This window comes from Macaca nemestrina, chromosome 2, assembly GCF_043159975.1.
Source record: "Macaca nemestrina isolate mMacNem1 chromosome 2, mMacNem.hap1, whole genome shotgun sequence".
NCBI classification, from domain to species: Eukaryota; Metazoa; Chordata; class Mammalia; order Primates; family Cercopithecidae; genus Macaca; species Macaca nemestrina.
In genome coordinates this window covers 14,364,557-14,390,391 of record NC_092126.1, presented here as the reverse complement: position 1 = coordinate 14,390,391, position 25,835 = coordinate 14,364,557, and the positions used below count along the sequence as shown (strand labels likewise).

The following is a 25,835-nucleotide window of genomic DNA, read 5'->3' as shown; positions in this document are numbered from 1 at the left end:
AACTGTTCTTGAATCCATCAGAAAGCTAAGGCTGGAGAATAACCAACTAACCTGAAATCTAAACATGGGACACAGCCAGTAGGTCACATGTGACAGGACAGGAGGAAAAGGAACCCATGATGTAACTGAGTAAGAAGTAGTCAGTTATACTTTACAAAACTATTTACAACTGAGTGTGGGTTAGCATGAAAATACAATCCCTACTAGCCACAGACACAAGGAGAATTCATACCCACTTACAGGCTCTAGTTCACATCTACTTTCAAGCTCTTTCTCCACAAACCTCCACTGGACACTCTTAAGACTAAGGGCTGAGCAGGATACTGGAAAGGCACAAAGGCACCTAGTACCCTTGTCCTGTAAAAAACAAAAAAATTGAAGCTAAGAAATAAAAGTTTGATGCTCCTCAGCACAGGTAGAACTCAACGCTGTTAAGGAGAGGAAAAAGATAAAAAGCCTCCACCCCAGAGGAAGGAGCAGAAAAACATCCTGGGGCCCATATAGTTGGGGAGAGCCATGGTCTTTATAAAGCCTTACCCCAAGACTCAGGACAAAAAGCTTCCTAAGACTGAAGCTGGACCAGAAAAACAAAGAATGACCCTGTTTCCCCCAACCAGACCGGCAAGCATGAAATAAGAAGCAACAGCAGTCTACCAGTGGGGAAGGGGCAAGAACACAAAGAAGAATCCTCTATGAAGCACAAGAAAATAGGGAAAACCTAAAGTGCAGAGTTGAGTAGAAACTTGAGGAAAACCCTTCATAAAATTAACCAAGTGACAAAAAAATGTGAAGCAAATATGAACTAAAGTAACTATAGCAATCATAACATCGAAACCTAACTCAACTCCTGACTAGACTGACTGCACAGCTCCACACTATATATAAGCTTAGCAGAAAAAAGGCATGTCACTTCCAGGCATAAGTACTATTTAACTTAGTCTTAAACATCTCAAACACTGTCCAGTTTTCAACCATACATTATGAGACAGACAAAAAAGCAAGGAGGGATACAAACCAATATCAAGAATAAAGCATGGAACAAAATACATAGATAATCTGAAAGCTGGAATTATCAGAGCATTTAAATAACTGTGATTAATGTAGTAAATGTTCTAGTTAAAAGAACAAACAACATGCATGAAAAAAAGGAATTCCAGCAGAGAGATGAAAACTTTAAGGCAGACTCAAAATGCAAATAATTTTTTAAATGCATTAAAAGGAAGGCAAAAGTGATTAAGATGCCTCTGATGGGTTCATCAAAAGATTTGACACAGAAAAGGAAAGAATCAGGGAATATGAAAATACGTTAATACAAATTACTCAATTTGAAATACAAAAAGGAACAAAAAGGGAAGGGGAGAGACAAAGCATTCAAGAGCAGTGAGATAATATCAAATTGTCCAACTTAATGTCATAGGAATTCTAGAAGAGAGAACAAGGTAGAAGAAATACTTGGAGGAAAAATGGCCAAGAATATAGTAAAAATAATGAAAGGCATCAAACCATACATCTAAGAGTCTCAGAGAACCCTCAAACAGAAAATTCCAAAAAACACCAAGACACATCCTATTCAAACTGTTAAAACTAAAAGAAAGAAAAATCTTAAAGTCAATGAGAAAAAACAAAAGGACATTAAATACACAAGTACAGAAGACTTCCGGCCAAAAAGTATGAGAGTAAGGAGACAATGGAATGACACTGTTACAGTACAGCAGTCCCCCCTTATCTGTTTAAGTAATACATCCCAAGACCCCAGTGGATACCGGAAACCACAGACAGTACTGAGTCCTATATATAATTTTTCCCACAAATAGATACCTATGATAAAGTTTAATTTATAAATTAGGCACAGTAAAAGAGTAACAACAATAATAAAGTATAATAACCATAACAATATACCATAACAAAAGTTACGTAAGTGTGTTTTGTCTCTCTTAAAATATTATATTGTACTTACCTGTTTTGGGACTACAACTGACCACAGGTAAGTGAAACCGTAGAAAGCAAAACCATGGATTATTGTACTACCAAAAGAAAAAAAAAAGAATGCTGTCGCTTCAGAATTCTATACCTAGTTAAAATAAAAGGTATTTTAAAACTAAAGGAGAAATAAAAAGTTTTTCAAACAAACAAAATCTGATAGAATTCATTACAAGAGACCTGTATCACAAAAAATGTTAAGGGAAAATCTTCGAGGAAAAAAATACACGACAGCAGACAAAAACTTAGATCTACGCTAAGAAATAACAGGAAATAGTTGAAATTAAAATAAATATTTAAAACCTTAAAAATAAGCTGGGGACAGTGGCTCGTGCCTATAACCCCAGCACTTTGGGAGGCCGGAAGATCACCTGAGGTCAGGAGTTCGAGACCAGCCTGGCCAACATGGCAAAACCCCATCTCTACTAAAAATACAAAAATTAGCTGGGTGTGGTGGCACATAACTGTAATCCCAGCTACTCCGGAGGCTGAGGCACGAGAATCATTTGAACTTGGAAGGCAGAGGCTACAGTAAGCCGAGATTGTGCCACTGCACTCCAGCCTGGCAACAAATCAAGACACTGTCTCAAACAAACAAAAAAACCTTTAAAATACATAAAATATATGTATTTAATTACTCTAAAAACTGACACTCTAAAACAAATACTAGGTCTATTGAGTTTAGTAAAGTCATGAGATAAAAGGTCACTATAAAAAAATCAATTGTGGGCCAGGCGTGGTGGCTCATGCCTGTAATCCCAGCACTTTGGGAGGGTGAGGCAGGCAGATCACCTGAGGTCAGGAGTTTGAGACCAGCCTGACCAACATGGTAAAACTCTGTCTCTACTAAAAAATACAAAAAAATTAGTCAGGTGTGGTAGCGGGTGCCTGTAATCTCAGCTACTAGGGAGGCTGAGGCAGTAGAATCACTTGAACCTGGGAGGCAGAGGTTACAGTGAGCTGAGATCGCGCTATTGCACTCTAGCCTGGGTGACAAGAGTGAAACTCCGTCTCAAAAAAAAAAAAATCAACTGTATCCATATATACCAGCACTCAACAATCGGGAATTTTCAAAATACTGTATCATTTACAAAACTAACAACAATCACAAAATACTTAGATATAATTCTAACAATTAAGTCCAAGATCTACATGTTGAAATCACAAAATGCTAATGAAAGTGATCGAAGAAGAGCTAAATAAATGGATATATATATATACCAAATTCATGAATTGGACAACTTAATATTATAAAGATTTGAAACCCCACAAATTGTTCTTGTGTGAATGCAATCCCAATAAAAATTCCAGTAGAATTTGATGCAGAAATTGACAAGCTGATCCTGAAATGTATATAGAAAGGTAAATGAATTAGAACACTCATATCAATATTGAATAAGAAAAATGAAGTTAAAGTGCAATTATCTGATTCGAAGACTTAATATAAACCTATAGTAATCAAGACAATGTGGGGGCTGTGCACAGAGGCACATTCCTGTAATCCCAGTACTTCTGGAAGCTGAGACAAGAGGATCGCTGGAGACCTGCCTGGGCAACATAGTGAGACCCTGTCCCTAAAAAACATTTTAAAAGTAGCTGGCCATGGTGGCACAGGCACGTAATACCAGTTACTCAAGAGGCTGAAGCAGGAGGATCACTGGAGCCCAAAAGTTTGAAGCTGTAGTGACCTATGAATGTACTACTGCACTCCAGCCTGGGTAACAAAGTAATACCCTGTCTCAAAAGAACAAACAAATATATAGATGAATGAAACAGAAGAGGGAGTAGGAAAATAGACATACACATACATAGTCAATTGATATCCAACAACTGTGCAAAGGCAATTCAATGAAGGAAAGAAATATACTTTTTCAATAAATGGTGATGTTACAATTGGATATCCATATGCAAAATAAAAAATGAACCTCAACCTATACATCACATAATTTACAAAAATCAACTCAAAAATGTATCAGACATAAACATAAAACCTAAAACTATAAAACTACTAGAAGAAAACACAGGAGAAAATCTTTACACCTGGAGTACACAAATAATTCTTAGAGACAACATGAAAAGAAACATAAAAGAAAAAAACATAAAAGATTCTTGAAGACAACATAAAATTTTAAAAATCGATGAAGCAGACTTCACTAAGAACTTCTGCTTGTTAAAAGACATGGCTAAGAAAATGAAAAATCCAGGCACAGATTAAGAGAAAATATTTTCAAAATACTTATCTGATAGCCAACTGGGTTCACTGTAGAATTTAACAAGCCTATTCTAAAATTCATATGAAAATTCAAGGGGCCCAGAATTGTCAAAACAAGCTTGAAAAAGTTGGAAGACTCAAATTTCCCAATTTCAAAACATCCTACAAAGCTTCTGTAATCAAGACAGTGTGACAATGGCACAAGGAGAAAAATATAAATTAATGAAATAGAACTCAGAGTCCAGAAATAAACCCATATATTTTTATGGGCAACTGATTTTCAACAAGGGTGTCAAGACCATTCAATGGGGAATGATTCAACATATGGTACTAGGACAACTGGATGAATGTGGACCACTACCTCACACCATACATAAAAATTAACTCAAAATGAATCATAAACCTAAATGTGAGAGCTAAAACTCCATAGCTATTAGAAGAAAACATGGGGTAAATCATTGTGACACTGGCCATGGTTTCTTAGACAGGACATAAAAAGCATAAACAACAAATAAAGAAAGAATTAGAGTTTATCAAAACTAAAAACACCTAGTCTTCAAAAAAACACCATGAAGAAAGTGAAAAGACAACCAACAGAATAGGGGAAAATATTTGTAAAACATATATCTGATAAGGGACTTGTATCCATAAGAACTTTTACAACTTAATAGTAAAAGGACAAATAATCCATTTTTTAAAATGAGCAAACAGAAAAGAATAGAAAGTCTGGAAATACACTCACATGAATATAGTCAAATGATCTCTCACAAAAAAGCAAAGGCAGTATCATGAAGAAAAGATTTTCAACAAATGGTATTGCAACAATTGAGATCCACATGCAAAAAAATTAATCTAGACAGAGACCTTACGTCCTTCCCAAAAAAAAAGGATCATAAAACTAAACGTAAAATAAAAAACTCCTAGAAAATAACATAAGAAAAAATCTAACTGACCTTGGTGTGGCAATGTCTTTCTAGATATGATACCAAAGGCATGGTCCATGAAAGAAATAACTGTTAAGCTGGACTTCACTAAAATTAAAAACTTTTGTTCTATGAAAGATGTCTAGAGAATGAGAAAACAAGCCACAGACTGGGAGAAAATATTTGCAAAATACACATCTGATAAAAGACTGTAATGCAAAATATACAAAGAACTCTTAAAACTCAACAAGAAAATAAACAATTCAAAAACTGGGCAAAAGATCCAAACAGTGCCTCACCAAAAAAGATGTAAGATACATAAACAGCAAATAAGCACATGAAGAGATTCTCAACATCATATGTCATTAGGAATTGCAAATAAAATTACGATACCACTACACACCTATTAAAATGGCCATAACCCAATTCACCTACAACACTAAGTGTTGACAAAGGTAGGGAGAGAGAGGAACTCTCATTCACCACTGGTGGGAATGCAAAATGGTACAGTTATTTTGGCAGTTTCTTATAAAGCTAAATATACTCTCCCCCATATGATCCAATGATCATTCATGTTCCTTGGTATTTAGCCAAAGGAGTTGAAAACTAATGTCCACAAAACACCTACAAACTCAAATTTTTTGTTTTTGTTTTTTGTAGAGATAGGGTTTCACCACGTTGACCAAGCTGGTCTTCAACTCCTGGACACAAGCGATCCACCCGCCTTGGCCTCCCAAAGGGCTGGGATTACAGGCATGCGCCACCATGACCAGCCCACACTCATGTTTAAAGCAACTTTATTCACAGTTAGCAAAACTTGGAAGCAACCAAGATGTCCCTGAGTAGCAGAATGGATAAACATGTAGTACATTCAGACAATGGAATAGTATTCAGCACTAAAAGGAAATGAGCTATCAAGGCATGAATAAGACATGAAAGAACCTTAAATGTATGCTACTAAGTAAAAGAAGTTAGCCTGAAAAGGCTTCATACTGTTGGAGTCAAACTATATGACATTTGGAAAAGGCAAAACTATGGAGATGGTAAAAGGATTGCCAGGTATTGGGGGAAAGAGGAAGTTTTAGGCAGAGCACAGAGGATTTTCAGGGCAATAAAACTATTCTGCATAATACTATAATGTTAGGTACATTTATCAAAACCTATAGCACGTACAATACTTAGAGTGAACCCTAATGTAAACTGTGGACCTTGAGTGACAATGATGTGTGAATGTAGGCTCATCAATTATAACAAATGTATCACTCTGGTAGGGAATGCTGCCAGTGGAGGAGGCTGTGCATTATGCGGAAGCAGAGGGATATATGAGAAATCTGTCTCTCTTACTCAATTTTACTGTGAACCTAAAACTGCTCTAAAAAAATAAAACCTATTAAAAAACAAAAATGAGCAAAGAACTTGAATAGGCATTTCTCCAAATAAGATATACGAATGGCAGTCAGGCACAGTGGCTCACGCCTGTAATCCCAGCACTTTGAGAGGCCAAAGTGGGTGGATCAGCTGAGGTCAGGAGATTGAGACCATCCTGGCTAACCCGGTGAAACCCGTCTCTACTAAAAATATCAAAAATTAGCTGGGCATGGTGGCATGCACCTGTAGTCCCAGCTACTTGGGAGGCTGAAGCAGGAGCAGAGAGATTGGAACCCTTATATGCTGCTGGTGGTAATGTAAAATGGTGCAGCCATTGAAGAAAACAGTTTGGCAGTTCCTTCTAAAGCTAAACATAAATTTACCACATGGCCCAGGAATTCCACTCTTAGGTATATACCCCAAGGAAGTGAACTCAAACAGATACAGCCATGTGTACCTGTACATCAATGTTCACTGCATTATTCACAATATAGTCAAAGGTGGAAACAGCCCACATGTCCATCAACTGATGCACAGATAAACAAAACGTGGTATATGCATACAATAGAATTTTACTCAGCCATAAATAGGAATGGCTGATACATGCTATAACATAGATTAACCTTGAAAATATCTCAATTCAATGAAGCTAGTCACAAGAGGCTACATGTTATATGGTTCAATTTATAAGAAATGTCTACAATAGGCAAATCTATAAAGATAAGTAGAATAGTGGTAGCTTAGGACTAGGTTGGGGTGGGTATGGAGGGTGGGATAATAGCTAAAGGGTATAGAGTTCTTTTGGAGGTGATGAAAACGTTTTAAAATTTACTGTCGTGATGGTTGCACAAACCTGTAGCTATTACAAAATCAATGTAATATACACTTCAAATGAGTGAATTATATAGAATGAGATATCAATAGAGCTGTTAAACAAAATTGAAAATCCAAAATAGACTCAACTACACATACATGAGCCAAGCAGTTATCTCAAAAAGCAGGAAAAATGTGTACTCTTAAGAATATACTTAGGAATCTATCCCCAAGATATACAAGTAAAATTATGAAAAGACATGCAAAAATTATTCACTACAAGAGACTGGAAACTATCCAAACATTCATCAATATGGGACAGATTCAATAAACCATGGTGTATCCACACTACAGGATACTATGACACTTTAAAAATAAAAATGAAGACTACCCTAATTCTGCTATGCAACAATCTCCACAATATACTGTTAAGTGAAAAAAGCAAAGTTGGGAGAAGTATGTATATCAAAAAAAGGGAAATTAAATAGATATAGACAGACATAAATGTTTTAAAAAAAAAACGATGGCTGGGTGCGGTGGCGCATGCATGTAATCCCAGAACTTTGGGAGGTCAAGGTGGGAGCATCACTTGAGCCCAGGAGTTTGATACCAGCCTGCACAACATGGCAAGACCCCATCTCTACAAGACATAAAAAATTAGGCATGGTGGCATGCGCCTGTGGTCCCAGTTGCTAGGGAGGCTGAAGTGAGAGGATCACCTGAGCCTGGGACATCAAGTCTGCAGTAAGTCATGATGGTGCCACCGCACTCTAACCTGGGCAACAGAGTGAGATCCTGTCCCAAAAAACAAACAAAAAACATACACAGACACAATGATGGAAAATAAAATTTTAATGGTGAGAACAGGATACAAGGAACAGAGAGAGAAACTAGAGTTCTTTGAAGACACCTTCTTTTAGCAAAAACTATTTTATTTCATTTTCAATGAAAAACAACTATTTTATTTCATTTCATTTCATTTTCAATGAAATAAAATAAATGAATCTAAATTTACATCGAGTTAGTAGCATAACCACAAAAAAGACTATTTCCAAGTGACTTGAAACACAGTAATTTGGCCCTATCTTGTCAATGGGATATATCCTAGAGACAAAAACAAAACTGAAAAATACAGCTAATGGTCTTTATAAATCTTATTGTTGTTGACAGAAAAAAGATACAGATAGAAGACAGAAGTAAAAACTGTAGTCTTAAATCTGAATTAGAAATATCCGTATGAACTCATGATATATTTTTCTTTAAAATTAAAATAAAATCTAGGTCATGTGTAGCGGCTTATGCCTGTAATCCCAGTACTTTGGGATGCTGAGACGGGAGGACTGCTTGAGCCTAGGAGTTCAAGACCAGCCTGGGCAACACAGGGAGATCCTACCTCTAGAAAAAAAATGTTTTAAGTTAGTTGGGCATGGTGGTGTGCACCTGTAGTCCCAGCTACTTGGGAGGCTGAGGTAAGAGGATTGCTTGAGCCCAGGAGGTTGAGGCTGCAGTGAGTTGTGTTTGTGCCACTGCACTCCAGACTAGGCAACAGACAGAGAGACTCTGTCTCAAAACATAAAAATTAACCAAATAAAATAAGATCTAATTCTGTCCACTGAAAGAAATCTAGAAACAATGACCAAACAAGGACAATGAATACCACTAGCACCACATTGCAGTTTCCAGGCACCCCTTCCCATGAAAAAAGATCAAGAGTTTCATGGAGAGGAGGCTCATTCCTGGGCTGGAGGAGGAAATACATCTTGTGATATCAGACAGCAAAGAAGCAGTCAAAGATTACTAGGGTCATGTCAAGATAGGACAGTTTGAATATCAAAAAGGATAATAACTGCATTGTCTTGAAACACATTAGGTATATTTAAATACATATGTTCATAATTATATGAAAACAAAACCAAAACATTTGAAGGATACTAAAAAAAAAAACCATTATTTTCACAATTAGTAAGTAAATGCAAAGAATCACAGAAATATACCTACCATTCTATATAAACCATATCACTGGGTAAATAGCTGTAAATGGGGAAAGTTTCTCTTTATAAAACTATTCCAGCCAATAAATGAAGAAATAACAGAATTCAAATATCATCGTTTTGCAAACTCTAATGAATTAATAGATCTAGACACTGAATGCTAATGGCCTCTAACATCACACACACAAAAAAATAGACCTAGAGCTTGTGTGCCTTCCATATCTCATGTGCCTCCAGGAAGGAGATGGAAGGAGAGTATTTCCTATTAAATAGTCTTGCCCCCCGGCCCCCCAAAAAAGGACTCAAATTAAGTTTCAGATCCAACTAAATTACCAATTTACAGGAAAAACTGAGGGAACAGTCAAACATCATTACACAAATGAAACTGGCAAAATCCAGACTGTGGGAAAAATTTACACAAATAAAACTCAAGAATTTTTTTAAATAGAAAGAGACTAAGGGGGAAACATTAAAAGAGACTTAATAAATACGTTGACTCTTGCAGGCAGAATAATAACCTCACAAAGGCGTTCACATCCTGACTCCCAGAACCTCTGAATATGGTATCACACTTGGCAAAAGGGACTCTGCAGATATAATTAAGGATCTTGAGAGGGAAAAATTACCCTGGATTATCCTAGGCCTAAAGGTATCACAAGGGTCTCCCTCCCCATCTGTTCTGTGGTGAGAACGTGACATCTACGCTCTTAGTAAATTTCAAGTACAATATAGATTAACCATAGTCACCATACCGTGCATTAGGTTTCCAGAACTTACTCATAACAGAAAACATGTACCCTTTGACAAATATCTCCCCTTTTTCCACATCCCTCAACCCTTGGTAATCACCATACTATTCTGTTACTATCTATAAATTTGACTTTTTTTTTTTTTTTTTTTAAAGATTTGACATAAAAGTAAGATCATGCTGTATTTGTCTTTCTGTGTCTGGCTTATTTCACTTAGTATGTCTTCCAGGTTCATCCATGTTGTCACAAATGGCAGGATATCCTTCTTTTTAAGGCTGCATAATATTCCTTTGTGTGTGTGTTATGTGTTATGTATGTGTATATATATATATACATATAAACACATACATACACACATCCCACATTTTCTTTATCCATTCATCTGTTTATGGACACAGTGGTTTCCACATCCTGGCTATTGTGAATAATGGTGCAATGAACAAGGGAATGCAAATATCTCTTTGAGACAGTGATTTATTTTCTTTGGATATATACTCAGAAGTGGAGCACATGGTAGTTCTATTTTTAATTTTCTGAGGAACCTCCTTACCATTTTCCATGATAGCTGTACCAATTTACATTCCCATCAACAGTGTACAATTTTCTTCTCCACATCCTCTCCAATACTTGCTATCTTTTGATTTTTTGATAACAGACATCCTAATTGGTATGAGGTGACATTTCATCGTAGTTCTGAATTACATTACCCTAACAATTACTGATGTTGGTATCTTCTCAAATATTGAGTTAGATGAGCATCTCATACATTTTGGATACTAAACCCTTATCAAATATGATTTGCAAGTATTTTCTCCCATTCAGTAGACTGCCATTTTGTTTTGATTGCTTCCTTTGCTGTCCAGAAAACTCTGTAGTTTGATGTAGTTCCCCTGTTTATTTTTGCTTTTGTTGGCAGTATTTTCACGTCAAATCAAAAAAATCACTGCCAAGACCAAAGTCAAGGATATTTCCCCCTACGTTTTATTTTAGGAGTTTTACAGTTTTAGGTCTTGCATTTAAGTCTTTAATCAATTTTGAGGTAATTATTGTGTATGGTGTAAAGTAAGGGTCCAATTTCATTCTTTTGCACGTGGATATCCAGTATATCCAGTATCTCCAATACTGTGTATTGAAGACACTATCCTTTCCCCATTGTGTATTCTTGGTGTCTTTGTCAAAAATTAGCTATGTATGTGTGGATTTATTTGAAGGGTCCTTATAAGGGGGAATCCTTATAAAGACAAGGGTATTTATAAAAAGGAGGCCAAGAGCCACAGTCAGAGATTTGATGACAGAGAGGTCAGACGAAGAGATTTGAAGATGTTATACTGCTGGCTTTGAAGATGGAGAAAGATACCAAGAATCAAGCAAAGTAGCCATCCCCTAGAAGCTGGAAAATTCTCCCCTAAAGTCTCTAGAAGGAATATAATCCTGCTGACACCTTGATTTTATCCCAATGAAACCCATTTTAGATTTTTGACCTATAGAACTGTAAAACAAAAAATGTATAAGTGTATAAGCTAGTGTGTCATAATTTGTTAGCAGCAATAGGAAGATAATATATTAATGAATCACAAGATGTGGCTCTTATTTGGTTCCTAACTTTTCTTAAAATAACTTACTAAAAGATTTAGAAATGTGAACCCTGGACATGTGACATCAAGGAATTATTGTTTTATAATTCTGATGATGTTGAGGTTACATTAATAAATTTTTAAAAAGAACATGTATCTTTGAGACAGTAACTAGGAAGTCCTGGGGATGAAACGGTATGATATCTGTCGTTTGTGACATAGTGATGGGGTAGGATTGGCCATGGGCTGATAAACATTGTGGCTGAATTTATTTTACTGTCTACCTTTACATATGTTCAAAATTCTCCATAATAAAGTTTTTGTAATTAAAGAGAGCATGATTCCTAATGGTGAGATGTTAGAAAACACCCTTGGTACCCAGAACACAAGGTGTTTTATTCATCTTAATCCTAAGGGTCTTAGCCAATACACCAAAACCAAGCAAAACTGTTGTTAGTCTGTGATATACATATAGAAAACCTTTTAAAAATCTATAAATTGGAGAAAAAATGTTTTTAATTATTACAATAATAAGCAGGCTAGCCATAAAAATCAATATACCAAATGCCATTTTATTTCTATAAGCCAAAAAACATAATTTTTAAAGGTATAGTGGCTCTTACCTATAGTTCCAGCTACTCAGAAGACTGAGGCCAGAGGGTCACTTGAGCCCAGGAACTGGAGGATACAGTGAGCTATGATCGTGCCACTACATTCCAGCCTGGGCAACAGAGCAAGATCCTGTCTCTAAAATAAATAAATAATAAAAATACAAAAGAAAAAATAGCATTTATGATACTCACACTTTAAATTACCTAGGAGTTGGCCAGGCGCAGTGGCTCACGCCTATAATCCCAGTACTTTGGGAGGCCAAGGCGGGCGGATCATCACAGGTCAGGAATTTGAGACCAACCTGGCCAACATGGTGAAACCCCGTCTCCACTAAAAATACAAAAATTAGCTGGGCCTGGTGGTGGGCACCTGTAGTTCCAGCTACTCTGGAGGCTGAGACAGGAGAATCGCTTGAACCCGGGAGGTGGACTTCGCAGTAAGCTGAGATCATGCCACTGCACTTCAGCCTGGAGACAGAGTGAGACTCCATCTCAAAAAAGAAACTGATTCCTTCCATTTTCTCAGTGAAGTCGGAAGCAATGCCTGCCTCAGCTGACAATGATTGTAGAAGAGGTACCAGTAGGACCAAGCGGAGAGGAAAAGATGTAGAATAGTTGTTTAAGTGAAAAAGTGAATGAACTAAGAAAATATAGTATGACTTTCAGGCAGCATTAAGGGCCCACATGATGGTCAGGAATTTAAAATGAAGCCAGTTAAAGAGGTTTTGTGTTTTTCCCCAAACATCTTCAGTTGCACTAGTGCAGGTATAGGGTAGGCAGAGTGGGATTAACCAGTATTGCACTTTTCTTCTGAGACAAAGTCTCGTTCTGTCACCCAGGCTGGAGTGTAGTGTCACAATCTCAGCTCACTGCAAACTCTGCCTAGCAGGTTCAAGGGATCCTCCCACCTGAGCCTCCCAAATAGCTAGGATTACAGGCATGCACCACCATACCTGGCTAATTTTTCTTATTTTTTTTTTTTTTAGTAGAGACGGGGTTTCACCGTGTTGCCCAGGCTGGTATCAAACTCCTGACCTCAAGTGATCGCCCTGCCTCAGCCTCCCAAAGTGCTGGGATTACGAGTGTGAGCCACCATGCTCAGCTCAGTATAACATTTTATCAAATGAGGACCATAAAACAAGAATGAAGAGAGAAAATAGAATTAAGAATGAATGCAAGGACTAGTATCCAGAATCTACAAGGAACTCAAATCAGCAAGGAAAAAAAACAAAACAATCCCATCAAAAAGTGGGCAAAGCATATGAATAGACAATTTCCAAAAGAAGATATACAACTGGCCAACAAACATACGAAAAAATGTTCAACATCACTAATCATCAGGGAAATGCAAATTAAAATCACAATGAGATACCACCTTACCCCTGCAAGAATGGCCATAATTAAAGAGTCAAAAAAACAATGGATGTTGGTGTGATATGATGTGATGAAAAAGGTACACTTTTACACTGCTGGTGTCCACTATGGAAAACAGTATGGAGATTCCTTAAAGAACTAAAAGTAGAACCACCATTCCATCCAGCAATCCCCCTACTGGGTATCTACCCAAAGGAAAAGAAGTCATTATATAAAAAAGACACAGGCACATGCATGTTTATAGCAGCACAATTCACAACTGCAAAGACATGGAACCAACCTAAGTGCCCATTAACCAATGAGTGGATAAAGAAAATGTGGTGCACATACACCATGGAATACTACTCAGCCATAAAAAGGAACAAAACCATGTCATTTACAGCAACTTGGATGAGCTGGAGGCCATTATTCTAAGTGAAACTCAGAAAATCAAACATCGTATGTTGTCACTTACAAGTTAGGAGCTAAGCTATAAGGAATCAAAGGCATAAGAATGATAAAACAAACTTTGGGAACTCAGGGAGGAGGTTGAGGGATAAAAGACTATGTATCGGTAGTGTACACTGCTTGGATGACAAGTGCACTAAAATCTCAGAAATCACCAACAAAGGACTTATCCACATAACCAAAAGCCACCTGTACCCTCAAAACCACTGAAATTATAATAAAATTTTTTTTAAAAAAAGAATGAATGTAAGGGTATGATTAATGGGTGAGCTTAATGAAATAGATGTCACGTGGGGTGGTAAAACTCTTCAAGTTCAAAGAAATGAGGTTCAGAATTTAGAGTTCCAGAATATCATAATCACCAACAGTAATGTCACTGGTGAAAGGGTGACTCAATGCCGGGCGCAGTGGTTCATGCCTGTAATCTCAACACTTTGGGAGGCCAAGGCGGGTGGATCATCTGAGGTCAGGAGTTTGAGAGCAGCCTGGCCTACATGGCGAAACCCTGTCTCCACTGAAAATACAAAATAAGCTGGGTGTGGTGGCGTGCGCCTGTAATCCCAGCTACTCGGGAGGCTGAGGCAGGAGAACCACTTGAACCCACGAGGTGGAGGATGCAATGTGCTGAGATTGCATTACTGCACTCCAGCCTGGGCGACAACAGCAAAACTCCATCTCAAAAAAAAAAAAGCATGAATCACCAGCAACTACATACCTGTAGTGGTCTGAATTGGTGGCGGCAGCATTTACAACCATGTAACTATCATTATGTTTTCATGGGTAGTCAGGTTGACATACTTACATGTCAAAATATATTTTACCTCATAAATTATGTGTGATTTTCCTTTATAGTACAGCTAGTACATTACAGGGGTTTTTAAAATTTATGTGTATCAGATATTATCTATAAATTTTATTTCAGAATTGAAAACGAAGAAGGGGTAATTAAAAGAGGGAACTGACTGACAGGATTGAGAATCACCACCACAGAAAAATTTTTGATACATATGTAACAAGGTGACAAAAAGGACAATGTTAAAAATAAAGAATTAAAAACAACCTGGATGTTCACCTATACAACAGGTAAATGGAATAGGCAACATAAAAACAACTGAATGTTCACCTATACAGCAGGTAAATGGAATAGGCAACATCAATACGTATTAATGGGTAGATAAACCTCACCTCTTTCGGCAAACTAAAAAATGGCATATTTCTTAATAGTTTATAGGATATATAATTGAGGTGACACCAATGGTGGGAAGTATCCTCCTCAGAATGCAAAAGGGGCTATGATTTTAAATTCTGAGAAAATACATGGAATGCTACCACACAGCCCTGCACTACATAGCGCTACATACATGTTTTCACTGTTTTCTCTTTTTGTTTTTTTTTTCCCCTGAGACAGGGTCTGGCTCTGTTGCCCAGGCTGGAGTACAGTGGCCCAACCATGGCTCAGTGCAGTCTCAATATCCTGGGCTAATTTTTTTGTAGGGATGAGGTCTCACTATCTTGCTCAGGCTGCGTTTTCTCCATTTTTTAACGTCAACTTACCCTGTGGTTGCAGATGAAATGTAAATGTTACTAATCCTCATAATATACAAAAGTAAAAGTAGAGCTGGCAAATAATAGAATATTGAAGAGGTTTATAAAAGTAGAGAAAAGGAATATGGATATTCTAATCTTCCGAGGCTCAAGCAACTCCTCCACTAATTTACCAGGTCTATGGTCTAAAGCAATATACTTATGTCTCCTTTTCTACAAAAAAAGGAAAATAATAGTACACCGATTTCCAAAGGCCATCTTAAAGATTAAATGAGACAATGCAAATAAAGCATTTGAGACAGTGCCTGGTACTCACTAAGGACTCTGTAAATGGTGGTTATCATACTTAACTGTATTTTATGAAGCAATTTTTATTGCCGTAATACCATGTAAAAATTTGAGAACTCCTGAAATTGTAGGACCATTCTGAGTAAAAGTCAAATGTCAGACTACCTATATTACATATATGCCTATTTCCATATTTTGAATCTTCAATTATGACTTCTCCATTGAACTTGGGACCCCAACTGTCTATCATCTCAACTTGTATGTTAAACAATCTTCTCACACCTAACACAGTAAAAACTAAACTTTTTATATCCTTCACCCAATTTGTTGTTCTCTCAGTCTTCCCTATTTCAATAAATAGCACAATCTAACCTACTGCTGAAGCAAGGCAATTATCCATAATTCCTCTCTTTCTTTCAACCCTCAAATCCAATCCAACAGGAGCTCCTAGTGGATCTACCACCAAATCATAGCCCAAATTTTCCACTTTTCAGCATTGCCATTGCTATCAAACCAGGCCTAGCCACCATTATCTCTCTGCTGCTTCTGTTACTCCTTTATAGTCGACTCTCCACAAAGCAGCCACCCTTTACACACATAAAACCCCCCACTGTATTTATTTTTTTTAGACAGGAACTTGCTCTGTTGCCCAGGCTGGTCTCAAACTCCTGGCCTCAGGTGAGCCTTCTGTCTCAGCCTCCCAAGTAGCTGGGACTACAGACACAAGCCACCACACCCAGTTACCTCCACCACATTTAGAATAAAATTCTATGACTTCATACCTGCCCAGCTACTTCCACCATATTTAGAATAAAATCCTATGACTTTATACCTGCTTCCTCAACTTCGTCTTTCTTAACACCTCACTCATTTAAACTCTAGCCAGGCTGGCTTTCTTTATGTTCCTCAACAAAACTAGGGTCTTTGAATTTGCTGTTTTCTCTGCTTCAATTATTCTTCACTCTTATGTTTCTTTAGTGTCTGCACTCACATGTCACCTCTTTTGACCACCCAAAGTAGAGTCTCATAAGCATTTCAAACCACGTTTACTTACAAGCACATGCTACCTGAAATGATCTAATTTCTATACCTGTCTACCTCTTTCTAACGCAATGGCAGGGATCTCATTTTCCCATTTTCTGTTAAGTCACCTTCTCAATGAGGTCTTCAATGACCAACTATTTAAAATTCCAACATATGCATCTTGCCTAGTATTCCCTATTCCCTTCACTGTTTTTTTTTTTCCAAACCACTTAACACCATCTAACACACTATACATTTTATTTATCTTTCTTGCTTATTCCTCTCCTCCTACTAGAATCTAAGTCCACAAAGGCAAGGATTTGTCTTTTTTCACACTGTATCTGCAATGCCTAGAAGAGTAAGTTCCTGATAATACAGGTCATCGATAAATATCCTAATGAAGCTGAATGAATGGGCCTTGTCTTGTTTAAAGCTGGATGGATCCTTAGCATCTTGAATACCCAGCATACAGGAGGCACTCAAATTTACTAACACAATGACTGTTAAGACACTCAGATTCTGAAGTACTACCAATCCAAAGAAAAATTGTATTTTGTTCAGTATAAACTGAAATAGAAATATGATTCTATTTGTATGTTCAAAAACTCCTATGACACACTTTTTAAAATAGTTAAATATGTTTTATTGTATCTTAAGTTAAAAAAAATTAAAAAGATTACCCAGTTGGGTAACTTAGTTTATAAAACCTAAAGCAACAGATTAATTAGAATGCCCTTTCCCTAACAATGTCAGAAAAGTTATTATGCTATAGAATTCAACAGAATGGGGAGAACTAGTGATTTAGGAAAGAGAGCAGAATTGATGGATCAATGTCCTTGAGTAAGCAAGAAGGCATGGAATCTAATACTTTTGTGGAGGGAATGGCATAAATGAGGAAAACAGGCAATTTATCTATTCTAATAAGGAAGAAGGTAGATTATATGGTCACAGCTACAAGGAAGTGTATAGATAGGTAGTGGGAGACTATGGCAGTTCTCTTCTGATTGCTGAAATTGTCTTTGGCTACATTATCTAGTGAGGAGCATGGAGAAAATGTGTAGTGAAAACAGTTAAGAACCCGGATGAGACCCCTGATGGATTCTAATTCTTAAAGAACAGTTAAAAACACAGCACCGAGTAGAAGTAGGGCTCAGAGGCATAACAGAAAATTAGCATACTGTAGTATCACAGAATATCAGCATGATTGCTCAACTGTCATTCACTGAGTGCACATCTGATGAATGAAACGGCCCAAAGCCAATTCACAACAGCACGTGTAAAAGAAGACGGCAAATCGATCTTCACTTGGGAAGGGGTGCAAACATTACCAAAGCGCTGTCTTTCTACAACAGTCTATGCTGTAGCATAAAATCAACTATCTTGAGTGTGAATATGTATATGCCTTTCTTACAGAGTAAATTTAGCTTGTTTCTTCCAAAGAAGAAATAATCTCCCAAATGGTAATGATATATTATTAAATTACTCCCCAAACTTTTTAAAAATAATAAAGAGATGGTATGTAATGAAGCATCGACACGGTTCTCAAACTTTATTATCCTTGTAAAAAGTCTGACCTTTCCAAAACTCATCCGGGCTTTACCATTAAATCTGCATCATAATTCTAGAGTTTGCCTTTCTTCAAGGTTTCAAAGTACAGCCTATTCGCTGGATTATGAGAATATGTTACTAAGAAGAATCACTTCATCCATGGGAAGTTGCAGGCAGCATTTTAAAGCAACACTGCCACCAGAAGACAAGAAAGAAAAGTAACTACTAACGACTACGGGGCAAGTTAAATACAAAATATTTACCTGGCCTCCCAACGTGGCTACATTACAACCTGCCTACTACCGACTCTTTAGAAAGGCTCATTCCTTCTTGTACCTCATCTTTGTAACTTTTTTTTCCCCAGCATTAGCCTATCTACTAAGACACATTAACCTAAAATCGTATCCTAATGTTCTAAGTGTTGGTCTGGGTAGTGTTTACACAGGTGAACACAAATGTCGAAGTCTTTCACTTTTTTTTTTTTTAAATAAGTGATCAATACTGTGTCCTAGTAACTCCGCAACGTGTCACGGAATCGCTGAATTTGTCATTGTTCACAAGTGTAGAAAAACGTGGTCAGAAGTCAGTCCTCGCTGCCCAGTGGGGACGCGCGACCCCCCTGTTTCCCCTATTTTTTTTTCTTTTTTTTTGGGGGGGGGACAGAGTCTCACTCTGTCGCCCAGGCTGGAATGCAGTGGCTCGATCTCGACTCACTGCAACCTCCGCCTGCCAGATTCAAGCGATTCTCCTGCCTCAGCCTCCTGAGTAGCTGGGATTACAGGCGCCCGCCACCACGCCCGGCTAATTTTTGTATTTTTAGTAGAGACGGGTTGCACCATGTTGGTCAGGCTGGTCTCGAACTCCCCACCTCGTGATCCGCCCGCCTCGGCCTCCCAAAAGTGTGTTTCCCCTCTTAAGCGGTGGTTCGGACGGGAGCTCTCCCGGCCCGGCGCTCGCGTCGGGGATTAAAGGGCCGCCGCGGAGGGCGTGACCAGCCCAGCCTCGCCGCCGTCGCTTACCCGGTAGTTGCTCGAACCCACCCAGTCGGTGAGCGCGTCGACGGTCTTGCCCAGGCGGCCCAGGTCCTCTTCCAGGTCCGGGATGGCGCCAGGGGCGCCAAGGTAGAGCAGGAGCTCCTGGCCGACCTGCAGCCGGCCGCCGACGTCCTTCTGCTGCACCTGGGCGCAGAAGTACTCCATGCTGCGGGGCTCCATGGCTGCGGCCGCCTGCCCGCCTGCCAGTCTGTGAGCGGCCAACTTTCGCCGAGCGCCGCCCAGCCTCTAGTGCGGGTCCCCGCGGGAGCGGGAGGGACTCACTTAGCCCGCCAGGGGAGCGGCTTGCGGGGCGCAGCGGGCGGCGGGAGGGACGCCAAGCGCCCAGCCGCCCCCAAACTAGTCAAACTCGGCGCCCCCCGAGCCCCAGCCCGCTTCAGAAGCCGCGGCCGCGGGCGACGTCAGCACGCGCGTGACGTCAGCACGACGCCGGCGAGGGCCCTCCCGTCCGGCTAGCGCTTCGCTGAGGAGGTGGTGGAGGTAGCTGCGGAAACCGCTGGGAGCGGTAGGACCTGTAGGGAGACTTGGGGTTCTACTTGGTTCGAGCCTGCCGGGAGGCGGGCCGTTCTTCGCTAGCCGCTGCTGGGGCAGCGTGCCCTCGCCCTGTGAAATGTAGAACGTTTCCAAGTTTTCCTCCACTTCTGTTCAACGCTTAGGAAAGTTTCTGGTACTTAGCATCCCCCTTTCCCGCCCCCACTGCCGGTTTAAAAAAAACAAAAACAAAAACAAAAAAAACAGAATACACTCATGACTTCTGCTTCCAGCCACCACCGCAGTCACTGTGTAATACTTACAAAAAAAATAAAAAATAAATTCGGTTTGCATAAAGTAAAACGCACAGATTTTCAGCGTACACTTCATGAGTTTCGGCAAATGTATTCATCCGTGTAATCACCACCCCAGTGAGAGTACAACACGTTTCCAACACCCCAGGAAGTCCCAAGACACTTCCCAATTACCGCCTCTTCCCTAGGCAGTTCTGATTTGATTTCTATCACGGTAACATAGTTTTCCCTGTTCCTCAACTTCATACAGTCTACTTTTTTGGAGTCTGGTTTCTTTTAGCATAGTGTTTGAGGTCCATCCAGCGCTGTCGGTGTCTCAGAAGTCCATTCTTTTTTATTGCTCTCCATTTTGTGGAATCACTACCATTTGTTGATCCATTCACTTGTTGGTAGATGTTTCGGTTGTTTCCTATTTTTTATAATTATGAATAAAGCTGCTACAACGGTTAGTGCATAAGTTTTTGTGTGGATATATTTTCTTTTCTCATGGGTAAATACCAAGGACTGGCATTACTAGGTCCTGTAAGTTGTATGTTTAACTTTAGAAGAACCTGCCAAATTGTTTACCAAAGTGACTGGATCATATTAAATCCCCACCAGCAATGCTTGAGAGTTCCAGTTGCTCCACAATATTTAATTTGGTAAGGGTTATTCGTTTCAGCCCTTCTAGTGGGGGTAAAGTTGTCTAATACATTCCAAATGCACACTGTATTTATCTTGACAGTTATTCCCAAACACAATGAAATGACTATTTATGTAATATCTTTCTCTTCTAATACACAGAAAGCTCCAGGAACCTTTGTGTTTTCCTAGGATGGTGCCTGGCAAATAATAGGTGGCCAATTTAAGTTAAATGAGTGAATGAATTCAACAAAAATTGATATTTGAAATATTCACAATCACTAAATAAGAACAAACTCAAAATTCAAAGAAATTGACTGTTTTCTGTGTTCTTTTTTCAGTATTTCTGTACTTCACAGTTGTAAAGTTTCTTCCATCTTTAATTGGTTGTAATTTCCCTCAGACTGTGCCTCAATCTAGTAAACTATGTGTGTTGGTTAATTTTATGTGTCAACTTGACTGGGGCAAGAGATGCCGAAATAGCTGGCAAAACATTATTTCTGAGTGTGTCTGTGAGAGAGTTTATGGAAGAGATTATCATTTGAATTGGTGAGCTGAGTAAAGCAGATGGCCCTTTCCAATGTCAGTGGCCATCATCCAATTCGTTGAGGCCTGAAGAGAGCAAAAGGGTGGAGAAAGGCCAAATTCACTCTCTCTGCTCGATCTGAAACATCCATCTTCTTCTGCTCTCAAAGATGGGTGCTCCTGGTTCTTGAACTTTTGGATTCAGACAGAAACTTATGTCATCAGTCCTCCAATTCTCAGTCCTCTAGACTAGGACTGTATTACACCACCAGCTTTCCTGGCTCTCCAGCTTGCAAACAGCAGACATGAGACTTCTTGCCCCGCTTAACCATGTGAGCCAATTCCTGTAATAATTATCCTCTCATTAGGCCAAGTGCAGTGGTTCACACTTGTAATCCCAGCACTTTGGGAGACTGAGGTGGAAGGATCGCTTAAGCCCAGGAGTTCAAGACCAGCCTGGGCGACAAATTGAGACCTTGTCTCTACAAGAAATCAAAAAATTAGCCAAGTGTGGTGGCACACACCTGTGGTCCCAGCTACATGGGAGGCTGAGGCAGGAGGATCACTTGAGCCCAGGAGGTCAAGGCTGCAGTGAGCTGTGTTTGTGGCACTGCACTCCAGCCTGGGTGACAGAGCAACACCCTGTCTCAAAAAAAAATTTTTTTTAAGTATTCTCCACATATCTATCTACTGGTTCTGTTTCTCTGGAGAACCCTGACTTTTATGGTAACCATTCCTTGGGTTTGAGTGTCCAAAGGTTCTGTTCTTAAAGGGTTGCAGAAAGATATAAAAAGAGAATCCTATCCAGAAGAACTTTACCCTGTAATTGCTAGTGACCAGGTGCAGTATGTGGTACAGGAAAAAAAAAAAAAAAAAAAATGCAGGAGCTCTGGATTCTAGGTTCAGCTCTACCTGTTCCTATGACCAAAAGTGACTGCTGCTCTTCCCCCTTGGTTGTCTCTATTCCCCTTTCTGAACTTATGTAAATTGAAAATCACACTAGATCGTTTTTAAGTTATAAGTTAACTAAATCATCTTTAGGAGTAACTCTGGAAGAACCTATAAAATTATTATTAATTATCATTTATTGTGTTTTATTTTTAGTAGAGATGAAGTTTCACTGCGTTGCCCAGATTATTCTCGAACTCCTGGCCTCAAGCAATCCTCACACTTTGGCCTCCTAAAGTGGTGGGATTACAAGCATAAGCCACTGCACCTGGCCTATAAAGTTAATAGTAAACATTGGTTACTATTACTTATATATTCTTTCTGTGTTTCATTTTAATTCATTAACACATATCCTCTGAGCACCTATATTGTGCTAGATACTGTGCCAAAGTTCCAAAGACACAAAATTCATTTAGACCTGGTCTCTGCCCACAAGCTCTAATAGGCACAAGAAAATAAAATGTGAGATGCTATGATAGAGTAAACATATACTGAGATGCTATGATAGAGTAAACAGAGATGCTATGATAGAGTAAACAGAGGGTTTTTGGAAACTAGATGAGAGGCTCCTTATCTAGATAGTACTGAGTATGGGAGTAAAAAAGTTACAAATTAAAGGTTTCTTGGAAGAGGTTATATTTAAATTGAACTTTGAGGATAACTAGGAATTAACTAATTAAAGAATTGGTTTCCTGGGGAGTTGCATGTTTGTCTACAAGATGTAGTCTCAACTATTTTGATTAACTATTTGTTATTATCAGTATATACTCACTACAAAATCTACGTCTTTATTTATATCACCGTTGTCTGTCCTACGTTCAACATTGTTAGAGCAGAAAGTTCACAAAATTGCTAGCATCTCAGTCACTTTTTCACAGCATCCCTAGGCCAAAAGAAACACCTAAGAAGTCCACTAGATAAGTGAGATCCAAACAGCTTAGTATTTATATCCTAGCAAGTTGCTAGGCATATGAAAAAATGATATATGCAAATCAAAAATTTTATTTTAAATATCATTCTTGAACAACACAAATAAGATGTCTGTGCCTGTTGGTTACTGTCCAATTTCTCTAACGTTGGAATGGGACTGAATATCATCATTCTCATCCTGTTGCACATCGATACTCAAGCAGTAGAGCATATCAACACCCAGCTTGGCTAATTTTTTAATTTTTTTGTAGAGACATGGTCTCATTTTGTTGCCCAGGCTGGTCTTGAACTCCTGGGCTCAAGGATTCGATTGTTTTTTTTTTTAATCAACGCAACCACAAAAAACACAGCCTGGCAAAGATATGACATCAATGAAAAAAATGTACTACAATGCAAAGATATGACATCAATGAAAAACAATGTACCACAATCTGATGTTGAAATCATGCACTACTTGGAGCCATTATATGTCTTACAGATGCCAATGATCACCATTGCCCTTTAAAACTGTAAATATCCTTGAGTGCTCTTGGTGAGTGTGCTTTGGCACCCCAGGGTGCTGGTCACACAATTTGGGAACTTTGGCACAGACAGATCCCTGATGATACCCAAGTTTTCAGAGAGACAAAGAGAACAAGAAACAAGTAGTAATCATGCAGGAAGAGGTATGGGTTCCAATAAGGACTCAGCTTCACAAAGATTCATGCCTAATCACATGTTAGGGCTTTTAATCCTCTAAGCAACCCCGTATGGAAGATATTATATCCCCAACTTAGCAAGGAGAAAGCTGAGGCTCAGAGATTAAGTTCCCAGCCTCACTCATGATTTCAGATCTGTGATTCAAACCCAGGATGTCTGGCTTCTGTGGTCTTTCAAATAGACATAAAGAAAAGAAAATTGGAAGAAGAAAGTTTTGAATTAACTACCACAATAATAACACTCCTTGCAAAACACATTGATTTCTTTGAATATTTATTTATATTTTCATTTAGGACCTGTTTTTATCTGAATTTCTGTTAGAAAGGAAAAAGAAAGGAGATGGAGAAAATGGTGAGGAATTTTAGAAAAGAAAATGGTGTAGGAAATATCTGCGTTCTTTTATGATCAGTCACTAAAATTTATCTGGGAGCAGAAGTCTATTTTTAACTGGCAACGAAACTGAAATAGATCATTTAAATACAGCAAACTGACTTCCTGACTTATTTGTTCATTATTTGTGATAATAGTGGAAACTTTGAGTAGACTTTGTTCTGCCACTGGAATTTATTTTCCATACGAAGGCTAGGAGACAAATAAATCACCACACAGCTGGTTTGAAATCATGCTTCAGCAAATATCCTTCAAGAAGGGCATTGTGTTAGGTACTGGAGTGGGGGTGGGGGAATAGATGGGAGTGTCTTGCCAAAGATTTATCACAATCTTTCTTTAAAGGTTAAAAGGGATATACATATATACGAATGTTCATAGTAGCTTTATTCATTATAGCCCAAACTGGAAACAACCCATATATCCATCAACTGGAAAATAGATAAATGTCGTATGCCATACAATGGAATTCTACAAAGCAGTAAAAAGCAAAGTACTGATATATTCAGCAATGAGGCTAAGCCTTTTAAAAAATCACATTCAGCACATGAAGCCAGACACAAAAGAGTACATATTGTGCAATTCCATTTACATGAACTTCTAATGCAGGAAAAACTTAACTGATGGTGATGCAAGTTAAATAGTGGGTATCACCAAAGAAGGGAGTCAGTGGACATTGACTAGAAAAGGGCCTGAGACAGCTTTCTGCAGTGATGGAAATGTTCTGTATCTTGATCTGGGTGGTGATGATAAGAGCGTATGCATTGGTTAAAATTCAGCAAGTTCTGTGCTTAAGATAAGTACATGATGCATTTACTATATGCATGTTGTACCCAAAAAAGGATTGGGGGTGGAGCTTCAGAACAAGAGATTTAAAAAGAAAAAAGGAGATGAAGCAGTTACAGTCTATTTCAGTGCTACCCGATAGAAATATAATATATATGTAAGCATATAGTATACGTAATTGAAATTTTTCTAGTAAACACATTTTAGAAAGTAAAGAAAAAAGGTAAAGTTATGTTTACTAATATATAAATTATATTTAATAGTATTTTATATAGCAATATTTTAAAAATATTTAATAAAGTTCTGTTAATCACGTTTTAGTATGCCTTTATTAAATATCTTTTTTTTTTTTTAGATAAGATATCATTTTGTCACCCAGGATGGAGTGTGGTGGCAAGATCACAGCTCACTGCAACGTCAAACTCCTAGGCTCACATTAGCCCGCTGGGTAGCTAGGACTACAGATGTACCACCACATCTAGCTAATTTTTTTTCTATTTTTTGTAGAGAAAAGGTCTCACAATGTTGCCCAGGCTGGTCTCGAACTCCTGGGCTTAAGCGATCCTCCTGCCTCGGGCTCCCAAAGTGCTGTGATTACAGGCATGAATCACTGTACCAGGCCTAAATTTCGTGTTGATAATATATTATTTGTACTT

At 38.5% G+C, this 25,835-nt stretch overlaps 1 protein-coding gene across 25 annotated transcripts in view; it reads right to left on the bottom strand.

The window, feature by feature from the left end:
- LOC105470926 (cytoplasmic linker associated protein 2) overlaps positions 1-19,912 on the bottom strand; it is a 220,733-nt gene extending 200,821 nt beyond the window's left edge. For 19 of the 25 annotated variants that reach the window (XM_011723234.2, XM_011723240.2, XM_071090710.1 and 16 more), the window contains exon 1: positions 19,466-19,675. In XM_011723234.2, the coding sequence (XP_011721536.1) occupies positions 19,466-19,660 (195 nt within the window). In that variant the 5' untranslated portion in view covers positions 19,661-19,675. Of the gene's footprint in view, positions 1-19,465 lie in introns of all 25 variants that reach the window. The other 6 variants (XM_071090719.1, XM_071090725.1, XM_071090727.1 and 3 more) reach the window with 1 other exon arrangement.
- Positions 19,913-25,835: the final 5,923 nt, after the last annotated feature.